This window comes from Lynx rufus, unplaced genomic scaffold, assembly GCF_022079265.1.
Source record: "Lynx rufus isolate CCGP_SWC_20201006 ecotype Redwood Valley unplaced genomic scaffold, mLynRuf1.p SCAF_13, whole genome shotgun sequence".
Classification (NCBI taxonomy): domain Eukaryota; kingdom Metazoa; phylum Chordata; class Mammalia; order Carnivora; family Felidae; genus Lynx; species Lynx rufus.
In genome coordinates this window covers 52,382,507-52,406,796 of record NW_025814827.1, presented here as the reverse complement: position 1 = coordinate 52,406,796, position 24,290 = coordinate 52,382,507, and the positions used below count along the sequence as shown (strand labels likewise).

General features: G+C 38.5%; 2 protein-coding genes across 6 annotated transcripts in view; one reads left to right on the top strand and one right to left on the bottom strand.

Moving 5' to 3' along the window:
* Positions 1-3,753, bottom strand: part of AP4S1 (adaptor related protein complex 4 subunit sigma 1) — a 50,900-nt gene extending 47,147 nt beyond the window's left edge. The window contains exons 1-2 of one of the 2 annotated variants that reach the window (XM_047075578.1): positions 3,604-3,753; positions 1,316-1,491 (exon numbers count right to left, since the gene is read on the bottom strand). The gene's annotated coding sequence lies outside the window, so the exon portion shown is untranslated. The remainder of the gene's footprint in view (positions 1-1,315; positions 1,492-3,603) is intronic. The other variant, XM_047075577.1, reaches the window with a different exon arrangement.
* STRN3 (striatin 3) overlaps positions 2,971-24,290 on the top strand; it is a 106,464-nt gene continuing 85,144 nt past the window's right edge. For 2 of the 4 annotated variants that reach the window (XM_047075570.1, XM_047075569.1), the window contains exon 1: positions 2,971-3,480. In XM_047075570.1, the coding sequence (XP_046931526.1) occupies positions 3,199-3,480 (282 nt within the window). In that variant the 5' untranslated portion in view covers positions 2,971-3,198. The remainder of the gene's footprint in view (positions 3,481-24,290) is intronic. The other 2 variants (XR_006961321.1, XM_047075571.1) reach the window with 1 other exon arrangement.

Sequence of the window (24,290 nt, the reverse complement as noted above, 5' to 3'; positions counted from 1 at the left end):
TGACCCTTGAAATAGCTGAAATAATGGTAGTAAAAATAATACAAAAAGATCGAGGTGAAGGAAAAGTATACCTGTTATTCTAAATTTAAATTATTCATCATTTTTTAGGAATATTTATTTATTTTTGAAAGAGAGAGAGAGAGGCAGAGAGAGAGGGGGACAGAGGAGCCAAAGCTGGCTCTGTGCTGACAGCAGACAGCCTGATGTGGGGCATGAACTCACCTGCTGTAAGATTGTGACCTGAGCCCAAGTCAGTCACTTAGGTGACTGGGCCACCCAGGCACCCCTAAATTGTTCATCATTTTGAGGAGATTGCACCGTTCCAGACACTGGGAGTATAGTTACAAACAAGAGGGGCATGGCTCCCACCTCTCTAACAGGCTGCAATCCTCAGATACATGACTATGATCTGGGAAGAACATAGCCAAGGACTGCATTATTGGCATTTATAAAACCATGGTGAAAGCGAGTGTAGACATGTTCAACTGGAATTCTTCAAATAGGAAGCACTTGAAATTTTATTTCCTTATTATTTTAAAATGTTTATTTTGAGAGAGAGAGAGAGAGAGAGAGAGAGAGAGAACACATGTGTGCTTGCAATCACAAACCGTGATCATGACCTGCGCCGAAATCAAGAGTTGGATGCTTACCAACTGAGCCACCCACCTAGGAGCCCTAGCACTTGAGATTTTAAAAGTGAATCTAATTCAGGGATCTGAAAAGCTTCTTTGCAAAGTAATACTTTGCCAAGGGAAGGGAAGGAAAGCCAAGGGGGTACAGTATCTGTTAAATTCTTGTGAAATGAAATAGTACTATGTTTTTGAGGAACCAAAAACAGTGCAGATTGGCTGGGGAGAAGAATGGGTGCCATGATAGCGTGATGGCAGATTAGGCGATAGAGTGGATCTAGAATTTGAAGTATTTTTATATGCTATGCTACAGTTCAGGCTTCATTCTAAATCTGAGGATGACTCAAATATTTTAAGCAGGGAATAACAGAATCAGATCTGCCTTCTGAAGATCCCTCAGGCATCAGTGGTAGTGGAGGTAGGGGAAGAGTAGAGGTGTGAACATTTAAATTTAACACATGAATAAAGATGATGGAATAGATATGAAATAGATAAGTAATAAAAATGAAGGATATTACTGAGAAAGGGATTGGATATGAGAGTTGAGTGAAAGGAAGGTACTAGACCAATTGCTAGACCTCGGGTTTGAATATGCCACTTAACAAGATAGGTAATAGAAAAGAAACAGAATTTTTTGTTTTTGAAGGTGGGGAGGAAAATAGAAGGATTATAAATCTAGTCTTTACTTGAGCTTGAGGTACCAGTAGGAAGTACAAGTGCACATGTTCTTCTTCAGTTGATGACAACGATCAATCACAACTGCTCACACATGTTTCTTGGGAGACATATTTTGTAACTTTTTATGTGTTACCAGTCCCCTCAAAAAGGAAGAGGAGTGAATAAGCAGGTTGTATGTTGGTCACTATAAAATGGAGAAATAGTACTTTAATAATATGGAAACATAGTTCTTAATAATATGTGACCTAAGACCCCAGTTCATATACAAATAAAACATGGCAACATGGGTTACAAGTCCAATGCTGTCCATTAAACTATAATAACAGTAAAGCAGACATGATAAAATAAGATGTACTATTTTTATCTTTTTGAAATTATACCTTGAGTGGTTGTGTGTATTCCATAGTGATAATTTTATTGGTAGTAGAGAAGAAAAAAAGTTAATGCCATCAGTTTTATGTGCAATTTTCCTGCACAGCTTTAATTGTTAACATCTTTTCCTTATTATATCGTTAAATATTACTTTTGTCCTAATTTTCAGTCAAGAGGTTAGTAGCTATATTAACTTTCTTTAGAAGCTTATTAGCTCATTAATAATGTTTCCTGTCAACCTAAGCACATAAAAACACACACTATGGTACTTAAAAGATTAAGCTTGTATATTATATTCATTCAAATATCGTTTAATGATCCAGGAAAACATCTTCAGCTGTTCATCTAGGATTTTACGTTGTATTCACGATGCGTTTATTTTCTATTTTCATCAAAAGATTCTGCTATGAATCCTGCTATTTGTAAACCCATTCATTCTAAAACATTGCATTTTTAGTCCCTTTCAAAGTTATCTTTCTCCCTCTACGCATCACCGTCAAGATCTAAAGTTTTTCACTATCCCTTCTCCCAAGAAAAAAATGAAAACATTCGTTCCTGCTCCTCCCCCCACCCCCACAACCCACCCCAGATAGAAAAGAAGAGGCGAGGCAAACTGGAACAAGTTGCGACGGGCGACCCAGAGCGCAGAATTAGCTAAATCCGGGCTCGAAACGGAGACCGGGATCAGCCACCATGTCCGGAAGGATCTGGGCTATCTGCCAAAAGAGAACGTCCCCAAAGCCTCAGAAACTGACTGGTGCTAAGAAACCAGAGAAAGAACGAGTGACAAGCACAGAAAGAGGCCCGACCCTCTGGGACATCCTGAAACACGCAAGGAATGCAAAAGCAACGTCAGGAATCCGGGACCGGCTGCGGCTGGCCAGAGCGCCCAGCCAGGTTAAAACCCAGCTCTGTAGGCAGGCATGCTGCTGAGACCCTTGGGTGGGGAAAGGCGCCCTGGGGGCTTGGTGACTGAGCGACGGAAATTGTTGGCAGCATGAGACCGGTTGGCTCCCAGAAGCGCGAGTGGCTCACGTTCCGGTACCCACACGGAGACACCCGGAGCAAGTCTGAGGGAGGGCCTAGGGGCGGGGCTAGAGCTCATACCCAGCCTCAAACGCCAACCCTTACTGAGTCTTCAGTACGCCTGCGTATGGTGAGGCCGCACTCTATTTGGCTGCTGGGCGTGCGGCGGCAGCGGCGTTCTCTACCCGGCATGCTGCGCGGTTGTGACGGCCCTACGTCTATCCCCTTCCCAACCCAGCCCCCTCTCCCCCTCCCGCCGCGGCCCCCCCCTTTCCCTAAAGTGAGTGAGTGAGACGGACAGATGGAGGAGGGACTGTAATGGCGGCGACCGGCAGCTCCCTACTCTGACCCACGGCAAGCATACAGCACCGACCCCCTCCTCGCTCCTCTCCCAGCCGGCCTCCGCCCCGCCGCCAGCGCGGGGCCACCCTCCCCGGCCCTTCCCCCAGCCGTCGGCTTCTCGCCCTGCGCCCCGGCCGGGGCCCCACACACAATGGACGAGCTTGCCGGAGGCGGTGGTAGCGGCCCGGGGATGGCGGCCCCTCCACGGCAGCAGCAGGGACCTGGGGGGAACATGAGCCTTTCGCCAGGGGGGAATGGAGCGGCGGGCGGCGGGGGTCCTCCAGCCGCCGAGGGAGCGGGTCCCGCGTCAGGCCCGGAGCTGTCCCGGCCGCAGCAATACACTATCCCAGGGATCCTGCACTACATCCAGCACGAGTGGGCTCGGTTCGAGATGGAGCGGGCGCACTGGGAGGTGGAGCGGGCCGAACTGCAGGTACCTCGCTGGGGCGGTGTGCGGGACGGCTGCGGCGGCAGGGTTCCCGGTCGGGGGGGGGGGGTGGGGCCGGGACTCCCCTCCGTCCGAGCCCCGGGCCTTGGGAGGCCGAGGGGAACCTACCTGTGCAGCTCGGGGGGGGCGATACTCCTGCCTATGGTTCTGGCGACGGCTCTTCCGAGAGCCCCCCTCCCCCTTTCCCGCAGAAGCTTGTTCCCCAACCCTTCTTAGCTGCGCGGTGCGGGCTTCCTTGGGGCAGCCATTTTGGCTTTTAGTATGGCGTCTGCGGGGGCTCCTCTGGAGGCGGCCTGCCGGGCCTCCGGGGCTTGGGACTAAACTCCTTTCTGTGGGATAGTCCGGCTTGGGGTTACTGGGCATTGAGGTGGTTTTTGATTGTGCCTGTTGAGATGGAGAACCCGAGGAAGGGGTTTGGGATGGACATTTTATTACCTTTTTCCTCATCACCCGCCCCCCCCCATCCGATTTGGCATTTTTGGCCCCCTCCCCCGGAGTTGGTACGCACTTGCCCCTTGACAGCCAAGCTTCTTTCCAGGTCTTGCTGCATACTTGTGAAGTTTTCATTTCCTATCGCCAACTTTAGGTACCTTCTTACCTGGGACGCTGCCTTATTCACTTAGGTTCTCTTTTAGTTAGTTCTTCCTCAGTGACTGACTCATCTGTGCTTCCCTAAATTGAGTTTTTCTTTTTAGAGTACCCTTCAGCCGGCCTCCTCCTCCTCCATCCCCTTTATCCATAAAAAGCCAAACCAGAGTATCTCTGCTGTCTTTATGAAACGACTGAGAAAAGATTTAATACTAGCTTGAAGTAAAACGTACTTTCCCACGTTACTAACACAGGGGAAGCAAAGTTAAATATCCTCAGGACCCTTAATAATTGAGCCTTATTTGATCTTTTTAAGGTGAAACTTTGATAGGCTGGTTAACTTTGGAAGATGTTGGTAGCTGAAGCGCTCATGTCTTGAATTTCAGAGCGGCTATATCTTTTTAAGAGGATTGTTCAACTCTTGGGTATTTGTGTTTATTTTTAAATCCCTTTCCAGGGCAAATTTAGGCTTAGAAGAAAAAAGCATGCATCTAAATAGTGTCGCACCTGTTCTTCAGACTGGTATATATTTAGAATGTAAGCAGTAGTGTTGGCTGATATATACGTCATATATGTTGGTGAATAGTTAGGAAAATGTAGTGTTTAAAGAAGGAAGATTGGATTAACTTAGAGTGTCTTCAAACAAATGTATATTACTTTAATTTTGAGTTAGTAAACTTTTATTGGACTCTACAAAGTTGTTGAAGCTAAACTTTTAAAAAAGTAAGGATGTTGGGATGCCTGGGTGGCTCAGTTGGCTAAGTGTCTGACTTCGGCTCAGGTCAAGATCTTGCCATCTGTGAGTTTGAGCCCGAGCAGGGCTCTGTGCTGACAGCTCAGAGCCTGGAGCCTGCTTCGGATTCTGTGTCTCGCTCTCTCTGCGCTTCCAACGCGCGCTCTCTCTGTCTCTCTCTACCTCTCAAATATAAACTTAAAAAGCATTTTTTTACAGGGTAAGGATGTTTCGGGGCGCCGTGGGTGGCTTAGTCAGTTAAGTGTCAGACTCTTGATCTCAGGGCACATCTCGATCTCAGGGGTCATCAGTTGAAGCCCCACTTGGGGCTCCACAGCCTGGAACCTACTTGAAAACAAAAAAAAAGCATTGGTGTTTATATTTCTTGACTCTTTATCAAGTCTTCGAAAAAATTAATTACAAGTTAATACCTGTTAGTGAATTCAGTGTTTTAAAATTGTGCTTTGATATACTTTTGGACTTTTAAAAGTATAGTTTTCAAAAAGCTTAGGTAAAAATTGTCTGTTGTTTCTTTAAACTTGTGTATAAGGTGGTTTAAAATGTCTGGGATTTATAGAGTTCTACTGATACAAAACTTTTTACTATACTATGTTGCAAAGAATATTTTTGTGAAGATAGTGAGACAGTTATTTTTTAAAATTGCATTTACGAATGCACAAGGCCTGGTCTCACTAAATAATACCTCACCAGTCCCTGGATATAGTGTCTATGACCTTTGCACTATGGTATGAAAGCTTGTATTCCCCCGCCCTAGAGGGTGAGACGTTTATTTTGCCCTGTAAGTACCTTGAAATATTGGATTTTAGCACTTTGCAAGTTAACAATGCATTTATAAGCTCCACTAATTTAAGTATCTGAAAAAATGTCTTATTTGTGTCTAAATTAATAAAATCTATAACTTAATGAGATCTATATTGTCTGCCTTAGCCCTTTCTTTCCCTTTTAGTTCTCTTTGCCAATTTTTTTTTAATTTTTTTTAACATTTATTCATTATTGAGAGATAGAGACTGAGCACAAGCAGGGGAGGGGCAGAGAGAGGGGGAGACACAGAATCCGAAGCAGGTTCCAGGCTCCAGGCTGTCAGCACAGAGCCCGATGCGGGGCTCGAACTCACAAACCTGGGCCGAAGTTGGACGCCCAACCGACTGAGCCACCCAGGCACCCGTAAAAATCTTCTAAGATTCCTTTTCCTTGTTTGCTTTCCAGTTGATGTGCCATTGGCATATTAGTCCTGATAAAGCCATTGTAAGTTTTTTTTGTTTGTTTATTTTGAACAAATTCTACAGTGTTTCTAGACTCTTGTTTCCAGGGATTTTCATTATTTCACAGAGATTCTTTTGGAATAAAATGTTTGTGATTATATTTGTATGATTTTGTTCTTCATATTTCTCTAAAATGTTTTATTGGGTTCCTTAGTTAATTGGGTTTCAGGTTTGCTTCTGGAATACTGAATTTACTTTAGATAACTTCAGTCTTGAATAGGATTGCTTGTGAGAAGCACATTTAAAAATGTATGTGTTGGGGTGCCTGGGTGCCTCAGTTGGTTTAGTGTCTGACTTCTGCTCAGGTCATGATCTCACGGTTCGTTTGAGCCCTGCATCCAGCTCTCTGCTGTCAGCACCAAACCCACTTCTGTACCCCCTCTCTTGCCTCTGTCTTTCTCTCTGTCCCCCCTCTCTTGCCTCTCTCTTTCTCTGTGTCTCAAAAATAAACATTTAAAAATGTATGTGTCAAGGATTGCCTGGCTGGCTCAGTCGGTAGAGCATGCAACTCTTGATCTCAGGGTTGTAAGTTCAAGCCCCACGTTCGATGTAGAGATTACTTAAAAACTAAAATCTTTTTTTTCTTTTTTTTTTTTAAATATTTTTACTATTTTTGAGACAGAGAGAGACAGGGCATGAGCCGGGGAGGGGCAGAGAGAGAAGGGCACACAGAATCCAAAGCAAGCTCCAGGCTCTGAGCTGTCAGCACAGAGCCCAACGCGGGGCTCAAACTCACGAACCGCAAGATCATGACCTGGGCCGAAGTCGGACACTTAACCGACTGAGCCACCCAGGTGCCCCAAAAACTAAAATCTTAAAAAAAAAAATGTGTCAAATAAAAAATTTATTAGAGTTTAGGTGAAGCATCACTGTATTTTGACTGTAAACTTAAACTTATTTTAAAGAATGATAATGTATAAGAAAGTTTAAATATCATTGTGTACAGCCTTGGGTCACTGTTGATGTATAGATGAAGTGACCAAAAAATGTTCAGTATTAGAACTATTCAGTAACAAATATGACTAGGTTAAGGTATTCCCAGTTTTGATGTAAAATTTCAATATGAAATCATATTTTCCCTGGCTTTGGAAAAGATTTTAAATTGGAACTTTGCAGTACGGTTCTGTTCTCTGTGAAAAGTGCTTTGGGTAAAGGTCTGTCCTAGTAACTTGGAACTAAAGTAGAGGATCATGTCTTAATAGTGCTATTTTATTCTTGTGATATTAACTTACATGGGATTCAGGTAAAGCTTGAGTAAAGGCTCTAGGACGATGATTCCTAAGTGGGGGTGCTAATCAGAATCGCTTGTAAAACTTTTAAAACTATGCAGGTCGCCGCCTTATCTTCCAGACGTTTGGATTAATTTGGTCTAGGACTTGTAAAAGATAGACTGTTTGGGGATTTTGGCAATTCATGTTATGGAAAAATTATAACTGACATTTGATGAGCACTACAACCTTATGAGGTAGATATCATTCCTATTTTATAGGTGAGGTAAACTTAGGTGAAATAACTTTGCCAAGGTCACTCACCTATAAGGTATTGCAGCTGAGATTTGAACCTTGGTTTGTATGAATCCAAAGCCTGTTGTCTTATTACCACTTTTATAACCACTGTATTATGTTGTCTTAACATTTTTTATAGAAAGGGAATCTGACTTGTAATTCTTTTCTTTTTTTTAATGTTTATTTATTTTTGAGAGACAGACAGCATGAGCGGGGGAGGGGCAGAGAGAGGGAGACACAGAATCCGAAGCAGGCTCCAGGCTCTGAGCTGTCAGCACAGAGCCCGACCAACGCAGGGCTCGAACTCACAAACTGCGAGATCACGACCTGAGTCAAAGCCGGACGCTTAACCAACTGAGCCACCCAGGCACCCCTGTAATTCTTTATCCACTATTATGTGGTACACATTGGTACATTTCAACATAGTTTTATTGAACCTCAATTGTGTGCCAGTTGTAGTTTATGTATGTTGCAAATGTGTCCTCCTGTTTTTCTCTGTAATGGTATGTAATATATGTACTTATATACACCAAATGCTTGTTAGCTATAAAAATATGACATAGATAATGCGTAGAAAATGTAGTCCAGGAGTTCGTGTTCTAAAACTATTATGCAACAAATGTAAAAAAATTTTTTTTAAGTTAGTTTGTTTGTTTGTTTGTTTGTTTATTTATTTATTTATTTTGAGAGAGGGAGAGAATCCCAAAGCAGGCTTTGTGCTGTCTGTCGGCACAGAGCCGGACATGGGGCTTGTTCTCACAAATTGTGAGATCATGACCTGAGCCTAAATCAAGAGTGGGATGGTTAATCTGAGCCACCCAGGAGTCCCAACAAATGTAAAACTTTTAATTAGTGTTTGTGTTTGCACATCCTGGCCTACAGATTTGTCATAACTTGACAGATGTTGCCACTTAAAGACCTTCGTAGGTAATTTGCTTAAGTTGCTTACAACTTTTTTTTTTTTTTTTTTTTTGAGAGGGAGAGGGTGAGAGAGAATAATCTTAAGCAGGCCCCACACCCTTTGAAGGGCTCAGTCTCACAACCTCATGACCCTGAGATCATGACCTGAGTGAAAATCAAGAGTCAGACGCTTAACCTGCTGAGCCACCAAGGCTCCCTTATTTCATTATTATTAATCTACTATGAAATTACAAAAATATGAACAGTATGGTGGTTTTGTGTAAAGGCATTCCCTTTATTCTGAGAGTTTTAGGCTTCATAAATTTTCACTGTTAATGCAGTTCCCTATTTCAAATGATGGTGACAACAGAGGAAAAAAACTTTGATAGAATTAAGAGGACGCAACCTTATGTCATTTTCCCTGTTTTTGAAGTTCTTGCAAACAAAAAGTCTAGGGACCACTAATCTAGAATTCTCTCTTCCTCTTTTTACCCCTCAACTCTGCTGTATAGTCGGCCCTTTTGCCTTACTCTCTCAAACCTGTCTGAACACCTTGTAGGACGTGGTTTTTTTTCTTTTGATGGTCAGCCTTCAAGTTGCCAAATCATGTGGCCTTTTTACAGACTTGATGCACTTAACCAGCACTTTTTGCTCTTGACTATTTCTTCTTTAAAATCCTTTTCTTTGGCTTCTACTATGTAATTCTCTAGTTTCCCTTTTGTCCACTTAAAACTTTTCTTCATGTTACCTCTCCATTGTTCCCAGTTATTCCCTGGGACTCTTGTTCTCTCAGTATATTGGCTGTATGTTTCATTCGGAATCAGATTTTCAGCTACTGCTTAGCTCTTACTATCTAACATCTTTTGGTTACTGTTTGCTGAGTGTTATTCCAGTGCTTCAGTATTAATTCCTTTAATCCTAAAACAACCCAGTGAGGTTGGCACAGTTGATTTCTTTTGTTGTTGGGTTTGAGGGGGTTGTCGGGGGGGGGGCACTAGAATATTGGGACGCAGAGGTTAATTAATGGGCCCGAGATCATGCAAGTAGCAGGCAGGCTGGACAGGCTGCCTTTACAAACAGTATTCTTACGACTACTAGATTTTTTTGGTTTGGTTTTCAAATGTCTCCTATTTCTAATTTCCTGTCTAACTTGTTACTTTAAAGTCAAAACTTTCAGGTGTGCCTGCATGGCCTGGGTCACTTAAGCATCTGACTCTTGATTTCAGCACCTCAGGTCATGATTTCAGTTGGTGAGTTTGAGCCCGCATAGGGCTCCACTCTAACCGGGTAGAGCCTGCTTGGGATTGTCTGTCTATCTGTCTGTCTCTCTCCCTCCCCCCCACCCTTCCCCTCCCTCCCCCCTTTCCTCCCTCCCCATCTCTCTCTCTCCCTCTTTCCTATGCATGCACATGCTCTCTCTCTCCCTCTCCCTCTCAAAATAAATAGACATTAAAAAAATAATAAATTTAATTATTCAGTTCATCTCAAATGCCTGCTTCTCCCTCCCCATACAACACACTTATTTTTACAACTTACTTATTCTCCTTTTCCTCTGTTAACATTTATCACCATCCTTGTCATCATTGAGTCTTGAGTTTTATTGATTCTATCTAGTGTAATTATTCAGTGAATATATTTGAGTGTTATTTTGTGCTAGGCACAAAATGATGTATGAAATAAGGACCTTTCCCTCATGAAGCTTGTATTCCAGAAATAATAAAATGTGATAAACCAGAAACTTACAGGATGGTGAGACAATAAATGATGATGGGAAATCTATGTAGATAATGGACTTTCAGATAAACGGGTAACATTTACTGAGCAATTTCTATATGCCAAAAATTTAAATTCTTACTATGTTAGCTTATCTAATTGTCGTAAAGCCCCTAGAGGGTAAGAATACTTTTAGATCTGAAGTATGAGTACCTAACCATGGTATTTCAATTGGAAGGAAGTTCTAAAGCTGGAAGGAGCTTTGAAAGTGTGTTAACTGGATTGCAGTGATTCAAGGGCCTATCTAATATAGATTGTATTAATATGCTAAAAAATTTTTAATCTAGTAATTAATATTTTGGGATTTTAGTCTCCTTTGCATATATAATGAAAGTTGCGAAGCCTCTTTTAGTTTAAAAAAAAAAAAAAAGGACGGGTGAAAAATTTTGCATAGAATATCCCTGAAGCCTGATAACCACTGACCTGGGGAAATTATCCTGGTTTAATCTGTGATTTTCGTTTCTTCACTTCACTGTCTTCCTTCAGGGTGTTCCTCCTGCCTGAATTCTCTGAAATCTCCTATCAGTTTCCCTCCATCCACGCCCCTGTCTTAACAGTTTATTCTCTACATTGTAAATATGATTGTGTTGCATATACTCATTTTTTTTATTATGGAAGGTTCTAAATATACACAAAAATAATATGGTACCTGTGATCTTCCACAGACTTGTCACTCATCTTAAACTTGACCAGTCTTATTTTACTTATACTTGTATCCACTCCTCCCCATCCTAGAGTATTTCTAGTAAATCTCCGTCATATAATTGCATCCATGAATATTTCAGTGTGTATCTAAAAGATAAGGACTTTAAAAGATAACTACACACCATTATTCGATTGGAACTCTCTCCATCTTTTTCTTGCCATTCTTTTTCTTTCTTTCTTTCTCTCTTTCTTCCTTTTTTTTTTTTTTTTTTTTTTTTAAAGAAATCAGGTGTTTGGTCCTTATAAAGGTTCCCAGAGTCTGCATTTTGCTGAGTCCTTTCCTATAGTATAGCTTAATATATTCTGTTCTGTTTGTTTTTCCTATAACATGGTTGGTTGGATCTAGGGGCTTGACTGGAAATGGTTTTTTCTTTCTGGGGGAAAGGGAGGGAGAGGGTAAGACTACACTGTTGAGAGTTAGTTATGTTTTATGTTAGCAGACTGTTGTTAGTGCTTAGGAACATTCTCTCCATAGGGCCACTCTTAGATTTTAAAAAAGTTGTTTAGAAATTGAGATATAATTCATGTAACATAAAATTTACCCTTTATGGAATGTACATTTTGTGGATTTTAGTATATGTTATGTGGTATACACTATGTTGTGTAGTCGTCGTCATTGTTTTATTTCAGAATATTTTCATCATTCCACAAAGAAACTGCACCTATTAGCAGTTAGTCCCAATGCCCTTCCCCTCCCCCAGCAACCGCTACTTTCTGTCTCTGTGAAAGAAATAATACTTTCCGTCGCTATGGGTTTGCCTACTCTGGATATTGCATACTACCACTAATAGGATTCCATATCATACAATATGTGGCTTTTTGTGACTTTCACTTAAGACAATGTTTTCAAGGTTCATGTTGTGGCATGTAGCAGTACTTTTTTCCTTTTTATGGTTGGATAATACTCTGTTGTGTGGATATACCAAATTTTGTCCATCAGTTAGTAGACATTTGGGTGTTTCTACATTTTGGCTGTCATGAATAATGCTGCTGTTTCCATTTGTGCGCAGGTTTTTGTGTAAACTTACATTTACAACTCCTGGGTATATACTTAGGAGTGTCATTGCTGGCTCATGTTCAACTTTTTTGAGGAATTTTATGTTTAACTTTTTGAGGAACTACCAAACTATTTTCCAAAATGACTGCACCATTTTACTTTCCCACCAGCAATGCAGGAGGGTTCCACCCTTACTTTTTTTTTTTTTTTTTTAATTTTGAAGTTTGTTTGTTTTAAGTAATCTTTACCCTAGGGTGGGGCTTGAACTCAAGAGCCACATGCTTTTCAGACTGATCCAGCCACGTGCCCCTTTTTTAACTTTGAAATGTATTTTTTTAATCATTTTTTTCTTTTTACAAAATGCTTTTTCCCTTGAGTTTATTTAATTTTCTTTTGATTTCAGATTTTTTCTTCCTCTAGCCTCTCTTTCTCATTCACTATTTCTTAGAGCAATTTTAGGTTTACAGCAAAATTTGGGGGGAAAATACACTTTTCAACCTCTTCCCCATAGATAGTCCCACTATTTTGGTATATTTGTTATAACCGGTGAACCACCATTGACCCGTCATTATCAACCAGTCTATAGTTTATATTAAGGTTCACCCTTTGTATTGTATGTTCTTTGGTTTTTAACAAATGTATAATGACCTGTGCCTACCTTTATAGTATACAAAATAGATTCACTGCCCTAAAAATACCACGTGTTCCACTTATTTCTTCTCTCTCCCCAAACCCTGGGCAGCTAGCTAGTGCTCTTTTACTGTCTTCCATAGTTTTGCTTTCTCCAGAATGTCAGTTCACTCAGCAATGTTCAAGATTCCTTCTTAAATGTCTTTTTGTGGCTTGATCTTTTTATTTAGTGCTGAATAATATTTCATTGTATATATGTACTGCACTTTATTTGTCCACCAATTTTTTTTAAAGATTTCATTTTTTAAAATTTAAATGTTTTCATTTTTGAGAGAGCATGCATGAGGTGGGGAGGGACATAGAGAGGGTGACCGAGAATCTGAAGTAGGCTCTTTGCTGATAGCAGAGATCTGGATCAGTGGCTCAAACTCATGAACTGTGAGATCATGACCTGAGCCAAAGTTGGATGCTTAACCAACTGAGCCACCCAGGCACCCCTGAATATTTCATTTTTAAGTAATTTCTTCACCCAAAGTGGGGCTTGAACTTGAAACCCTGAGAGCAAAGTCGCATGCTCCACTCTCTGAGCCAGCCAGTCACCCCTGTCCACCTATTGAAGGACCTTATTGCTGCTTCCAAGATTTGGCAATTATGAAGTGACATTCATGTAGAGGTTTTTGTGTGCACATAAGTTTTCAGGTTATGTAGGTAAATAACAGGGAGCTTACTTGCTGAATTATATGATAAAGGTATGTTTAGTTTTTTAAGAAACTGCCTAATAGTCTTTCAAAGTGACTGTACCATTTTGCATTCCCACCAGCAATGAATGAGAAATCTTTTCTTTTTTTAAGTTTATTTATTTATTATGAGAGCTCACAGGAGTGGGGGAGGGAGAGAGAGAATCCCAAGCAGACTCTGCACTGTCAGCACAAAGCCTAACATGGGGCTCGAACTCAGGAAGCATGAACCATGAACTGTGAGATCATGAACTGAACCGAAATCAAAGAGTTGGATGCTTAACCAACTGAGGTGCCACTATGAATGAGAATTTTTGTTGTGCCGCATCTTTGTCAGCATTTGATGTTGTCATGTTTTGGATTTTAGACATCCTAATAGGTGTATAGTGGTATCTTGCTTTAATTTGCAGTTCCCTAATGACACAATGTTGAGCATCTTTTCATATGTTTTCTTTGCCATCTTTATATCTTCTTTGGTGAGGTGTCTTTTCAGATCTTTTGCCTATTTTTAAATTGTATTCTCTATTTTCTTCTCTCCTGTCATTTACTTTGGTTTTGGTTGGAATGATGTTGGGCGTTGTTTCTAGTCATTTATGAATAATTGTTCAGTAAACGGCAGCCACACTATTATTTAGAACATTTAGTATATATTTATTTTAAAAGGTTTTTTAGTGGTTTAGTGTAAAAGAATGACTAAGTGTTAATAGCACTTTGCCATTGGCTCAAGAGCTACCAAAGGTAATGATTAAATATACTTTATCTGGAGATACTTCTAAAGTCTCTAACTGTACAAGAGTGGGACCTGTGGTGGCTCCCAAACCTAGTTAATGATCATAATCACTTGGGATGCTTTAAAAGCACAGATTCCTATATTCCATTCCTCGTCATTGTGATTAAGGAATCTGAGGTGGAAACTGGGTTTTTGAAATGTATACCTGGTAACTTTGATTATCAGCCAGATTTAGGAACCTGAATGATAAAAGGTTATTAATGATTGGGTATAGTCCATTTCTCCATCTGTTTTCTCTTCAAAATCCTCATTCCTTCTATTGGTATTAAATTTTTTTTTAATGTTTGTATATTAACATTAATGTTGAGAGAGAGAGACAGAGTGTGAGTGGGGAAGGGGTAGAGAGAAAGAGACACAGAATCCAAAGCAGGCTCCAGGCTCTGAGCTGTAAGCACAGAGGCCGATGCGGGCCTTGAACCCCACAGACTGTGAGATCATGACCTGAGCTGAAGTCAGACACTTAACCAACTGAGCCACCCAGGTGCCCCTTAAATTTTTTTTTTAATGTTTATTTTTGAGAGAAAGAGAGACCGGGTGCAAGTTGGGGAGGGGCAGAGAGAGAGAGAGGGAGACACAGAATCCAAAGCAGGCTCCAGGTTCTGAGCTGTCAGCACAGAGCTACGTGGGGCTCGAACCCACGAACCGTGAGATCGTGGACCTGAGCCAAAGTTGGGTGCTCAACCGACTGAGCCACCCAGGTGGCCCTCTCCTATTGGTATTTTATAAACTTTAGCAATGTGTTTATTGCTCCCTTCTTTGCACTCAAAGTGACTTGCATATGTATGCTTACATTGTTGCACTTTTATTTTTATTGTTAATATTTTACTTTTCTGCTTTCTGGTACATTGAAGCCACTCATTAACAGGAATTAATATTTGATTTGATTGAATTTGATTGAAACATACCATGGTGTTTGATTACATAGATGAAAACTTTACATGTCCATAAAAAGAACTATTAGTGATAATATCTGCTAACATTTAATCAGTTTTCTGTGTGTTGGGAATCATTCTAATTTTCATACCATGCCTAAATCATAGATACAGTTATTTCCATTTTAGAGAGAAGGAAACATGGGCAAGAGGTTAAATAACTTGCTCACCATAAAATAGTATAGGTAATGAAGTCAGAAGCTGACAAGTTGATTTTGAACAGTATGTTACACTCTTTTAAGTTGATACCAGTACTTGGTGTTCCTTGGGACCACCTAAGTGGTGAAGAATTGTAAGCAAATGACTAATGGATAGGCTCAGTGTGACAAGGTCTAAAAAATAGTGTAACTAGAGCAATTATAATTGTGTAGTGAAATTTTGGATCACCTTCAGATAGAGTTTGTAAAAAAGATCTTTAAAATTCTTACTGAACAATTTCAAACTTTTTTTTTTGTTGTTGTTGTTAATAAGGAGTGGTTCAAAATTAAGTCTTGTACTTATCATAAGCCTGTCCACCCTTGGACGCACATTAGTAACCACTTTTATTAGTACTATATGTATCCTTCCCATTTTCTTTATGCAAATAGACAAAAGCAAATATACACTACCCTATTTTTCACTTTTTGATTTAATATTTCTTGGAAATCATTCTATATTTTTTAGTAGAGAGTATTCTCACTTTTTTCTAACAGCTGCATGGTATTCTACTATGTGGACTAGCCAGTTGATTTAACTACAGTACTTTGCTATTGCTGGATGTTTGTGTTAAATTTTCCCATAGCATTTATAGCTATATTCTTCTTAAATGTGTGAGCAACCAGCATTGCTGCCTCAAAATAAATTCTATTGAATTGCTTTTTGTTTTGTTAGAGTTATTAGCACTTGTAAAATTAAAATTTTTTTATTGCTTTGTTATTTCATGTTTGCATTTAAATCTGAATTTAAATTAGAAGTCATGAATATTTTAGCTTTGAAAACTGTTAACCAGAGGTTGGTTCATTTAAACTGTAAGTCTGTTACTGAAATCTTGAAGAATGGAGAAGGGCAAAACAAAGAAGATGATGAAGTAGAAAAAATGGGGGTGGGGTAAATGGGAAGAGGATGTAGGTAAATGATAGAGAAACAGTGGGTGAGTATAATAACATGCAACTAATAGTTGTCTCAGGTAATAAAATAATTTTAGAGTGGCTTACACTAACATTTGTTGGTTTTTTTCTAGAGCTTTAAAAAGTGGACTGGACTTCCTCCATAAAATTATATTTAAAAAGGGGGTGGGGATGGGATTGGAATTCTAGAAAATCAGTGCTTATGAATCTTTATGCTTTATGTATATCACTACATCCAGGTCATTTGGTTCCTAACCTTTAATGTGATTTATAATTTTAGACTTGTTTGCTTGTTTTCCCCCTTAAGATTGATTGTAAACTGAGAGGAAGAGTCTACTTTTTTTTTTAAACATATATATATATATATACACATACACACCTATACCTAATGTGACAGTAAAGGACCTGGCACGTAATAGGTATTTGCTAAATATTTGTTAAATGAGTGAAGTTGGGGCACTTGGCTAGCTCAGTCAGTAGAGCATGCGACTCTTGATCTCAGGGTCTTGAGTTAGAGCCCCATGTTGAGTGTAGAGTTTACTTAAAACAAATTATAAATGAGTGAAGTTAAGCTGTTAGATATGAGAAGCTGAATGGTAATTTTTTTAGTATTTAATAGGAGAAAAAGCCCACAAGATGGAAATAACATCTCAATAGTAAATTACTGTTCTTCCCTTGACCTCTCATTTGCTACTGGAATGAAACCAAGCTTTGTTTTTTTATTAATAAGGTATTCAAAATTATTTATTCCCTTCTTCCCCTCCTGGGAAATGGAGTATAAAAGAAATCACAACATAATTAAAATTAATCTCTGGGATTAATGCAAGGGTGGAGGTGGGGTCAAATTACTTTTTCCTTATAAAATGATAATGATTTTTATGAAGAATGTTTAATGACTACTCAATGCTTCTAATAAACTAAAAATAAGAGTTCCATATTATGTGCTAAATCAGCTTTATAAAGAATATGTTGAAAAATATAGTACAAGTATTTAAGAAACCTTTATGATTTTGGGGTGATGGGATTATTGGCAACTTTTCTGTTTTCCTTATTTAAAAAAAAGACACAGCAAATATTGCAGAGTAGATATTTTCTTCTATTAAAATTGGTATTTCACATATGGATTTTTTTTTTAAGTTTATTTATTTATTTTGAAAGAGATGTGGGAGGGGTGGAGATAAAGAGAATCCCAAGCAGGCCTCTGCACTGTCAGTGCAGAGCCCTGTGTGGGGCTCGAGCCTAGTAACCAAGCTGAAACCAAGAGTCAGACACTTTACCAACCGAACCACCCAGGCGCCCCAGAAATGGATTGTTTCTTTATATCTATATGGTTATTGTTGAAAAATACTTAATCATAAAACAGCAAGCTGAACTTACTAGTTTATTTTTTTTTTCCCTTAAAGTAAGCTGTATGCCCAATGTTGGGCTTGAACTCGCAACCTCAAGATCAAGAATCACATGTTCTACCCACTGAGCCAACCAGGTGCCCCTGAACTTACTAGTATTTTTAATGAATTTATATTCTAGTTTATCTTTTCCCTATTCCTTTTTTTTTTTTACTGATTTCTTTAAAAACTGATAGATACCCTCTATTTCTTCTTAAGATTTTATTTTACGATTAAAATTTTTGTTTTGTGGCTGCATTTAGTTGATTTTAATTTATTTTGTAATTTTTTGTGTTTTTAATATTTATTGTTGAAATAATAAATTTATATGAAAATCAAACTACCGGAATGTCAAAGATAGTGACTTTTTTGCTAATTTTACTTTTCTAGTAACAACACTGGTGTCTTTTTGGGTATCATTTCAGAACTTTTTTCTTTTCTTTTCTTTTCTTTTTTTAAGATTTTTAAGTGATCTGTACACCCAACATGGGGCTTAAACTTAACAACCCTGAGAACAAGAATCACATGTTTTACTTACTGAGCCTGCCAGGCACCTCCCCCAGAACTTTTTCTATATATACACAACAGTGATTCTTTCAACGTTTATTTATTTTTGGGACAGAGAGAGAGACAGAGCATGAACGGGGGAGGGCCAGAGAGAGAGGGAGACACAGAATCGGAAACAGGCTCCAGGCTCTGAGCCATCAGCCCAGAGCCTGACGCGGGGCTCGAACTCACGGACCGCGAGATCGTGACCTGGCTGAAGTCGGACGCTTAACCGACTGCGCCACCCAGGCGCCCCACAACAGTGATTCTTAACTGGGGTCTTGGGGGGCGGGGGGGCAATTTTGCTCCCATGGTATGTTTCGCAGTGTCTGGAGACATTTTTGGTTATCACAACCAGAGAGGGGTGTTACTGACATCTAGTGGATACAGGTTAGGGATGTTGTTAAACATGCGCAGGACAGTCCTCTATCCCCCCAAATAAAAAAAATTATGTTGTCCATATGTCAATAATGCTGAAATTAAAAGAAACTGATGTACAGGTAACTGTATATGTGTGATTATATAGATCATCTCCATTCATCTCCAGTGCTTACAAAAATGCCTGGTAGTGGTATTGTTGAGTGAGTATATTAGTTCAAAAAAACCTCAGACTATAACTTATCATAAATATTGTACCACCTCAATATGCATAAATCTCCCTAATTTTTAATAGTACAAAATGTATGAATATAAACACTGTCATTTCTCAATTTTGCTTAGAAACACATGAAATACTAGAATGCTTATGGCCAAAATAGTTTGTCCTCTCCCCATCCTGTCCTCTAGTCGAGCCTTCCAGAAACAATCACTGTCAACTGATATTTACTTATTCTTAAATAGTAGAAATCTGAAACTACTGTCTCTGACAATATCTTACATTATCTTCCAACCTCTTGTAGAAGAGGATTTATCACACCCCTTTTGTCTTCTTTCATTATTCAATATAGGTAATAAAATTAGTTAAATCATTAGATTTTACATTATTATTACCATGTAAATAATAGTGAATAGTATTCAAGTGAATACTGTGAATACTTTCCCTTTTTTGTACATTTTTTTGTTTTTCTCAGAGTTATGTGCCTCTTTTTATTTAGTTTTCTGTGTATTTGTTGCTGTTTTTCCAAAAGATCTTAGAAAGCTGTAAGGGTTTTCAAATTCTTGGTTAAGAGTGCATCATACTATCTATCAGTTTTGCTGCTTGTATGGAGGGAGAGGAGTGGAGAGAACTGTCTATCCCATTGCTCTGATCTAGACTTTTTTTTTTTTTTAATGTTTATTCATTTTTGAGAGAGAGATACAGAGTGGAAGAGGGAGAGGAGCAGAGAGACAGACAGACAGAACCTGAAGCATGCTTCAGACTCTGAGCTGTCAGCACAGAGCCTGATGTGGGGCTCAAACTCATGAATGCTGAGATCATGATCTGAACTAAAGTCTGACACCTAACTGACTGAGCCACCCAAGTGCCCCATAGACTTTTTCTTTCTCTCTTTTTTTTTTTTAATATTTATTTATTTTGAGAGAGAGCAAGAGAGCATGGGGGGAGGGGCTGAGAGAGAGAAGGAGAGAGAGAATTCCAAGCAGGCTCCTTAACTGTCAGTGCAGATGGGTTCGTGGGGACTGGATCTCACCGAGCTGTGAGATCATGACCTGAGCTGAAATCAGGAGTCCGTATGTGCTGAGCCTGGTTCATATTCTGTGTTTCCCTCTCTGCCTGCTCCCCCCGCCCTTGATGTCTCTCTCTCTCTGAAAAATAAGTAAAACATTTAAAAAAAAAAAAAAGGGGGGCAACTGGGTGGCTTAGTCGGTTAAGTGTCCAACTACTGCTCAGGTCACAATCTCATGGCTCGTCAGTTTGAGCCCCGAGAGTTTGAGCCCCAAGTCAGGCTTTGTGCTGACAACCTGGAGCCTGCTTTGGGTTCTATCTCCGTCTCTCTCTGTCCCTCTCCAGCTTGCACGCACACTCTCTCTTTCTCTCTCTCTCTCTCAAATATAAACATTAAAAGACATTTTGTAATTTAAAAAAAGTCCAGAGTGAGAAGCTTAAGGGCCTGAGCCACCCAGGTTTCCCTGATTTAGACTTGTTATTAAAATTTGATACAGAGTGGGTATTCTGAAACTTCTTTGGGATGTTCTGTTTGTTTCAGAGTTGCTATTCTGAAACTTGTGTCCACTCTTCAGCAGTTGGGAATCCCAACCGCCAACCCCCCCACCCCCCCTTTTTTTTTACTGGATCCCATTCCAGCTTTTTTCCTGGCTGAGTTCTTCATTTTGCTGAAATTGTTACCTGATTGATTCTTGAATAAAGTTACATAGGAGGTACATTTTAGCGACTTGTAACTTTTTAAAATGTCTATTTTAGTCTTACACTTGATTGGTAATTTGGCTCAAAGTAAATTTCCATCAACATTTGGAGTATATTTTCTTTGAACTTTCAGTATTGCTTTTACAGAATTTGGTGGATCTTATTCTGGATCTTTTTTAATGCTTGGCTTGAATTTTTCTCTAGGTATCTTTGTTTTATCCTGGTGTTAATAAATTTCATGAAAGTGCATATTGTGTCAGGCACTGAGCATATTCGAAGTCTTTTTCAATAGAGGGCACTGTAGGCATTTTTGTAGTTACTACTTTTGAGTTAGACTATATTATGCTTGTAGGGATTTGAGCACCCTGCCTCCGAGACACTAAATAAATACTAGTATAACCCAGTAGTTATTGGGACAACTAGAAATGTCCCCTGACATTTCAAACACCCCCCTATAGGGCAGCAGTACTAATCTTTTTTGAGAACTGTTAATTTAATCCCAAGTCATTAGGGCACATGTTTTGTTGATTATGGACATGCTTGACTTAAAAATTTTCTTCTGTCTCGTGTTTTGTTGTTGTTTTTTTTTTCCTTTTGGTCTGTTTTCTGAGATATATTCTTTCAACTCTATTTTGCAGTCTAGTGTCTTAAATTTTTATAAAGCATTTTCTTGGAGCACCTGGGTGGCTCAGTCCCTTAAACATCGAACTCTTGATTTCAGCTCATGTCATTATCTCCTGGTTCCTGAGACGGAGCCCAGCATTGGGCTCTGCCCTGACGCTGTGAAGCCTGCTTGAGATTCTCTCTCTGTCTCTCCCCCACACATGCATGTATGTGCTTTTTCTCTCACTCACTCTCTCTATATGTTATACTTATATTATATTATATTAACAAAAAAATAAAAAACATTTTCTTGTTTGAACTTTTACAAGAACGGTATTCTGGTTTTTTTTAATGGATTTTTTTTCTGGCATAGTGGATTTTCTGTTTTGAAGCATTCTTTACCTATTATTGATGGTTTCCTTCAAATTTCATTTTTATTTTGCCTCCGCATCTTCAGTACATCATGCTTTCCTCAAATATTGGTGACCATTGAGTGTCTATTCATGCTTAAGAGTGAGATACTATAAGGCTAGATGGTAACCATGAGATTTTTTTTTTGTACCTTTTCTTAAAACTTATTTCCATTCTTCAGAAAGGCCTACCTAATATTTGTTTTTAAAACTCAACGACAGTGACTTTTAATTTGCTTTAGCCTTACGATAAGTTTGTTTTCTTAAATCTTTAGTTACTTATAATTGGTTCTCTGAGCTTATAATTCTCTGACTTTTCCAGATAACTTCTTTGCAGACTTCTAATGGTCTCAAATGTCCATCATTGTGATTTTGAAATTTTAACTGTATGGAAGTAGAATTTATCATTCTTGTGCTACATTTTGTTTTGAGCCTACTTGCAGGATAATATTCTGTCTCTGCTGTACTTTTTTAGAGTCTGTTTTTCTTCAAGTCTTCTATTCTTTCTGGAATTATGTTTTTTTTTTATATCCTATATCTTCCATTAGTAGATGGTCACTTTCTCCCTAGGTTTTTATTATTTCCACTTTACCAGTCTTATGTAAACTTAAGTCCTTGACTGTCCTTTAGTTATTCTTTAGCCATATACTCCATCTTTCTGGTTAGTAGGGTCTTTGTGTTCTACACGGTTTTCACAGTTTCTGGTGTCCTTAAATCCTAGTTTTTGCAAACCAAGTTCAATTTCTTTTTTAAAGTTCCCTTCTCAAAGGCAGTGAATATCTCAGACCTTTAGCTTCTGTTGTGCTAACTGGTATAAACAAACATATGGCATGTAGTACAGATGATTTAAATTCAGTTTCTAAAGAAAGTGGTTTTTTTCTTTAAAAGTAAGAGTATGTCATTTTTATTGTCCTTTAATACATAATATACTATAATTGACTTTCCCCTCTGTTTATAAAATTGTAAGATACAAATACAGAACTTACCATCTTAACCATTTTTAAGTATACACTTCAGTATTGGGCAACCATTACCACAATCCATGTCCAGAACTCTTTTCATCTTGCAAAACTGAAACCCTATACACGTTAAATGATAACTGCCCATTCCCTGCAGTCCTTGGAAACCACCTTTCTACTATCTCAAGGAATTTGACTACGCTAGGTACCTCATGTAACTGGAATAATTCATTTTTGTCTCTTTCATGAGTGCTTTATTTTACTTATCATTATGTCCTCAAGGTTCACCCATGTAACATATGTCAAAATTACCTTCTTTTTTAAGGCTGAATAATATATTCCATTGTATACATATACCACAGTTTGCTTATCCATTTATCTGTTGATGGATACTTGGGTTGCTTATACCTTTTAGCTATTATGAATGATGCTGCTAAAACATGAGTGTACAAATATGTCTTCAAGACTCAGCTTTCACTTCTTTTGGTATAATTGACTCTTACTTGATAATAAAATTGATAAATTCAATACTTACAGGTAATAGACTTTTTTTCATCTAATGTTCTTTTCAAAATCTGAATTCAAGGCATTTACGTATTTTTGTTGATTTTTTTAAAAGTTCGAACATTTTTTTTTAAATGTTTGGCAGATTTACATGAAATCATGTGACTGCTGATTTAGACAACAGTGCCTAAATCAAACCATCAGAATGTGAATCTGATATAGAAATTTTCAGCAGAAGCATGCCAGGCAGCTAGTTACTGTCTGTAAATTTTCAGTTGTTCCACCTTCCCCTCTAACTCAGCAGATGTCTTTATCTCCTACTTAACAGAGAAAATAGAAACCCATCAGATGGGGAGTTGTTTATATTCCTGCTACCAAATCTACAAATTGTAGATGTGCGCTTAGGCTGCTCTTAAAATGGGAGACATTTCTTAAAAGGCTGATCTCTACCGATTGTTCATTTGTTTATTCAGTCATTGGCTGTTTACTAAGCACCTACTCAATAGGTGTGTGTCTGGGTTTAAAGCTATAAACAAAACAAAATAAAAAATAAAAATAAAAATAAAAATAAAAATAATAAAATATAAAATAAAGTTTTTGTCCTCTTGAAGCTTTGATTCTGTTGTGTAGAGAAAGTAAAGGTTGTCATGTGGTGGTAAGTGCTGTAGAGGGAGATAAAGCAGAGAAGTGTGATTTATTATTAAGGAATGGATTTGTGTGTAAGAGATTACTATTTAAACAGGGAAAAACCTCACTGCTGAACATTAGATATCTTCTGTTCCTCTCTTCCTTTAGTATTGTCTACCTTTCTGTAAGGTATTTTTTGGTGTACCATTTTTATTTATTTGTGTACCATTTTAATTTGTTCTTTTACGTGGTTTTTTGAGTTACTTTGTGAGTGGTTAGACTGAGGATTACAGTTCACATTTTATCAAGTTTGGATTAATGCTGATTTAATTTACAATAACTGACAAAAGCTTTGCTCCTATGAAGCTCCATTCCTTTCCGCCTCCCTTGTGTTACTATTATCATACAAATCACATCATTTTCTATTGTATGCTATCAACACATTTCTTTTTTTTTTTTTATTTTTTTTTTATTTTTTTATTTTTTTTATTATTATTTTATTTTATTTTATTTTATTTTATTTTTAACACATTTCTAATTATTTGCCAAATGTGGTCATCTTGTAAATCAGATATGAGGAAAAAAAGAGTTACAAACAAAAATATAAGGTCTCTTACAGTTACCTGAAAAGTTACCTGTACTGATGCTCTGTATTTTCCATATGGATTTCAATTACCAGTTACTGTCTTCTCATCTAAGCCTGAGGGGCTCCTTTTAGTATGTATTTTTAGGGCAAGTCTACTAACAACAAGCTTTCTTAGTTTTTTTGTTTTGTTTTGT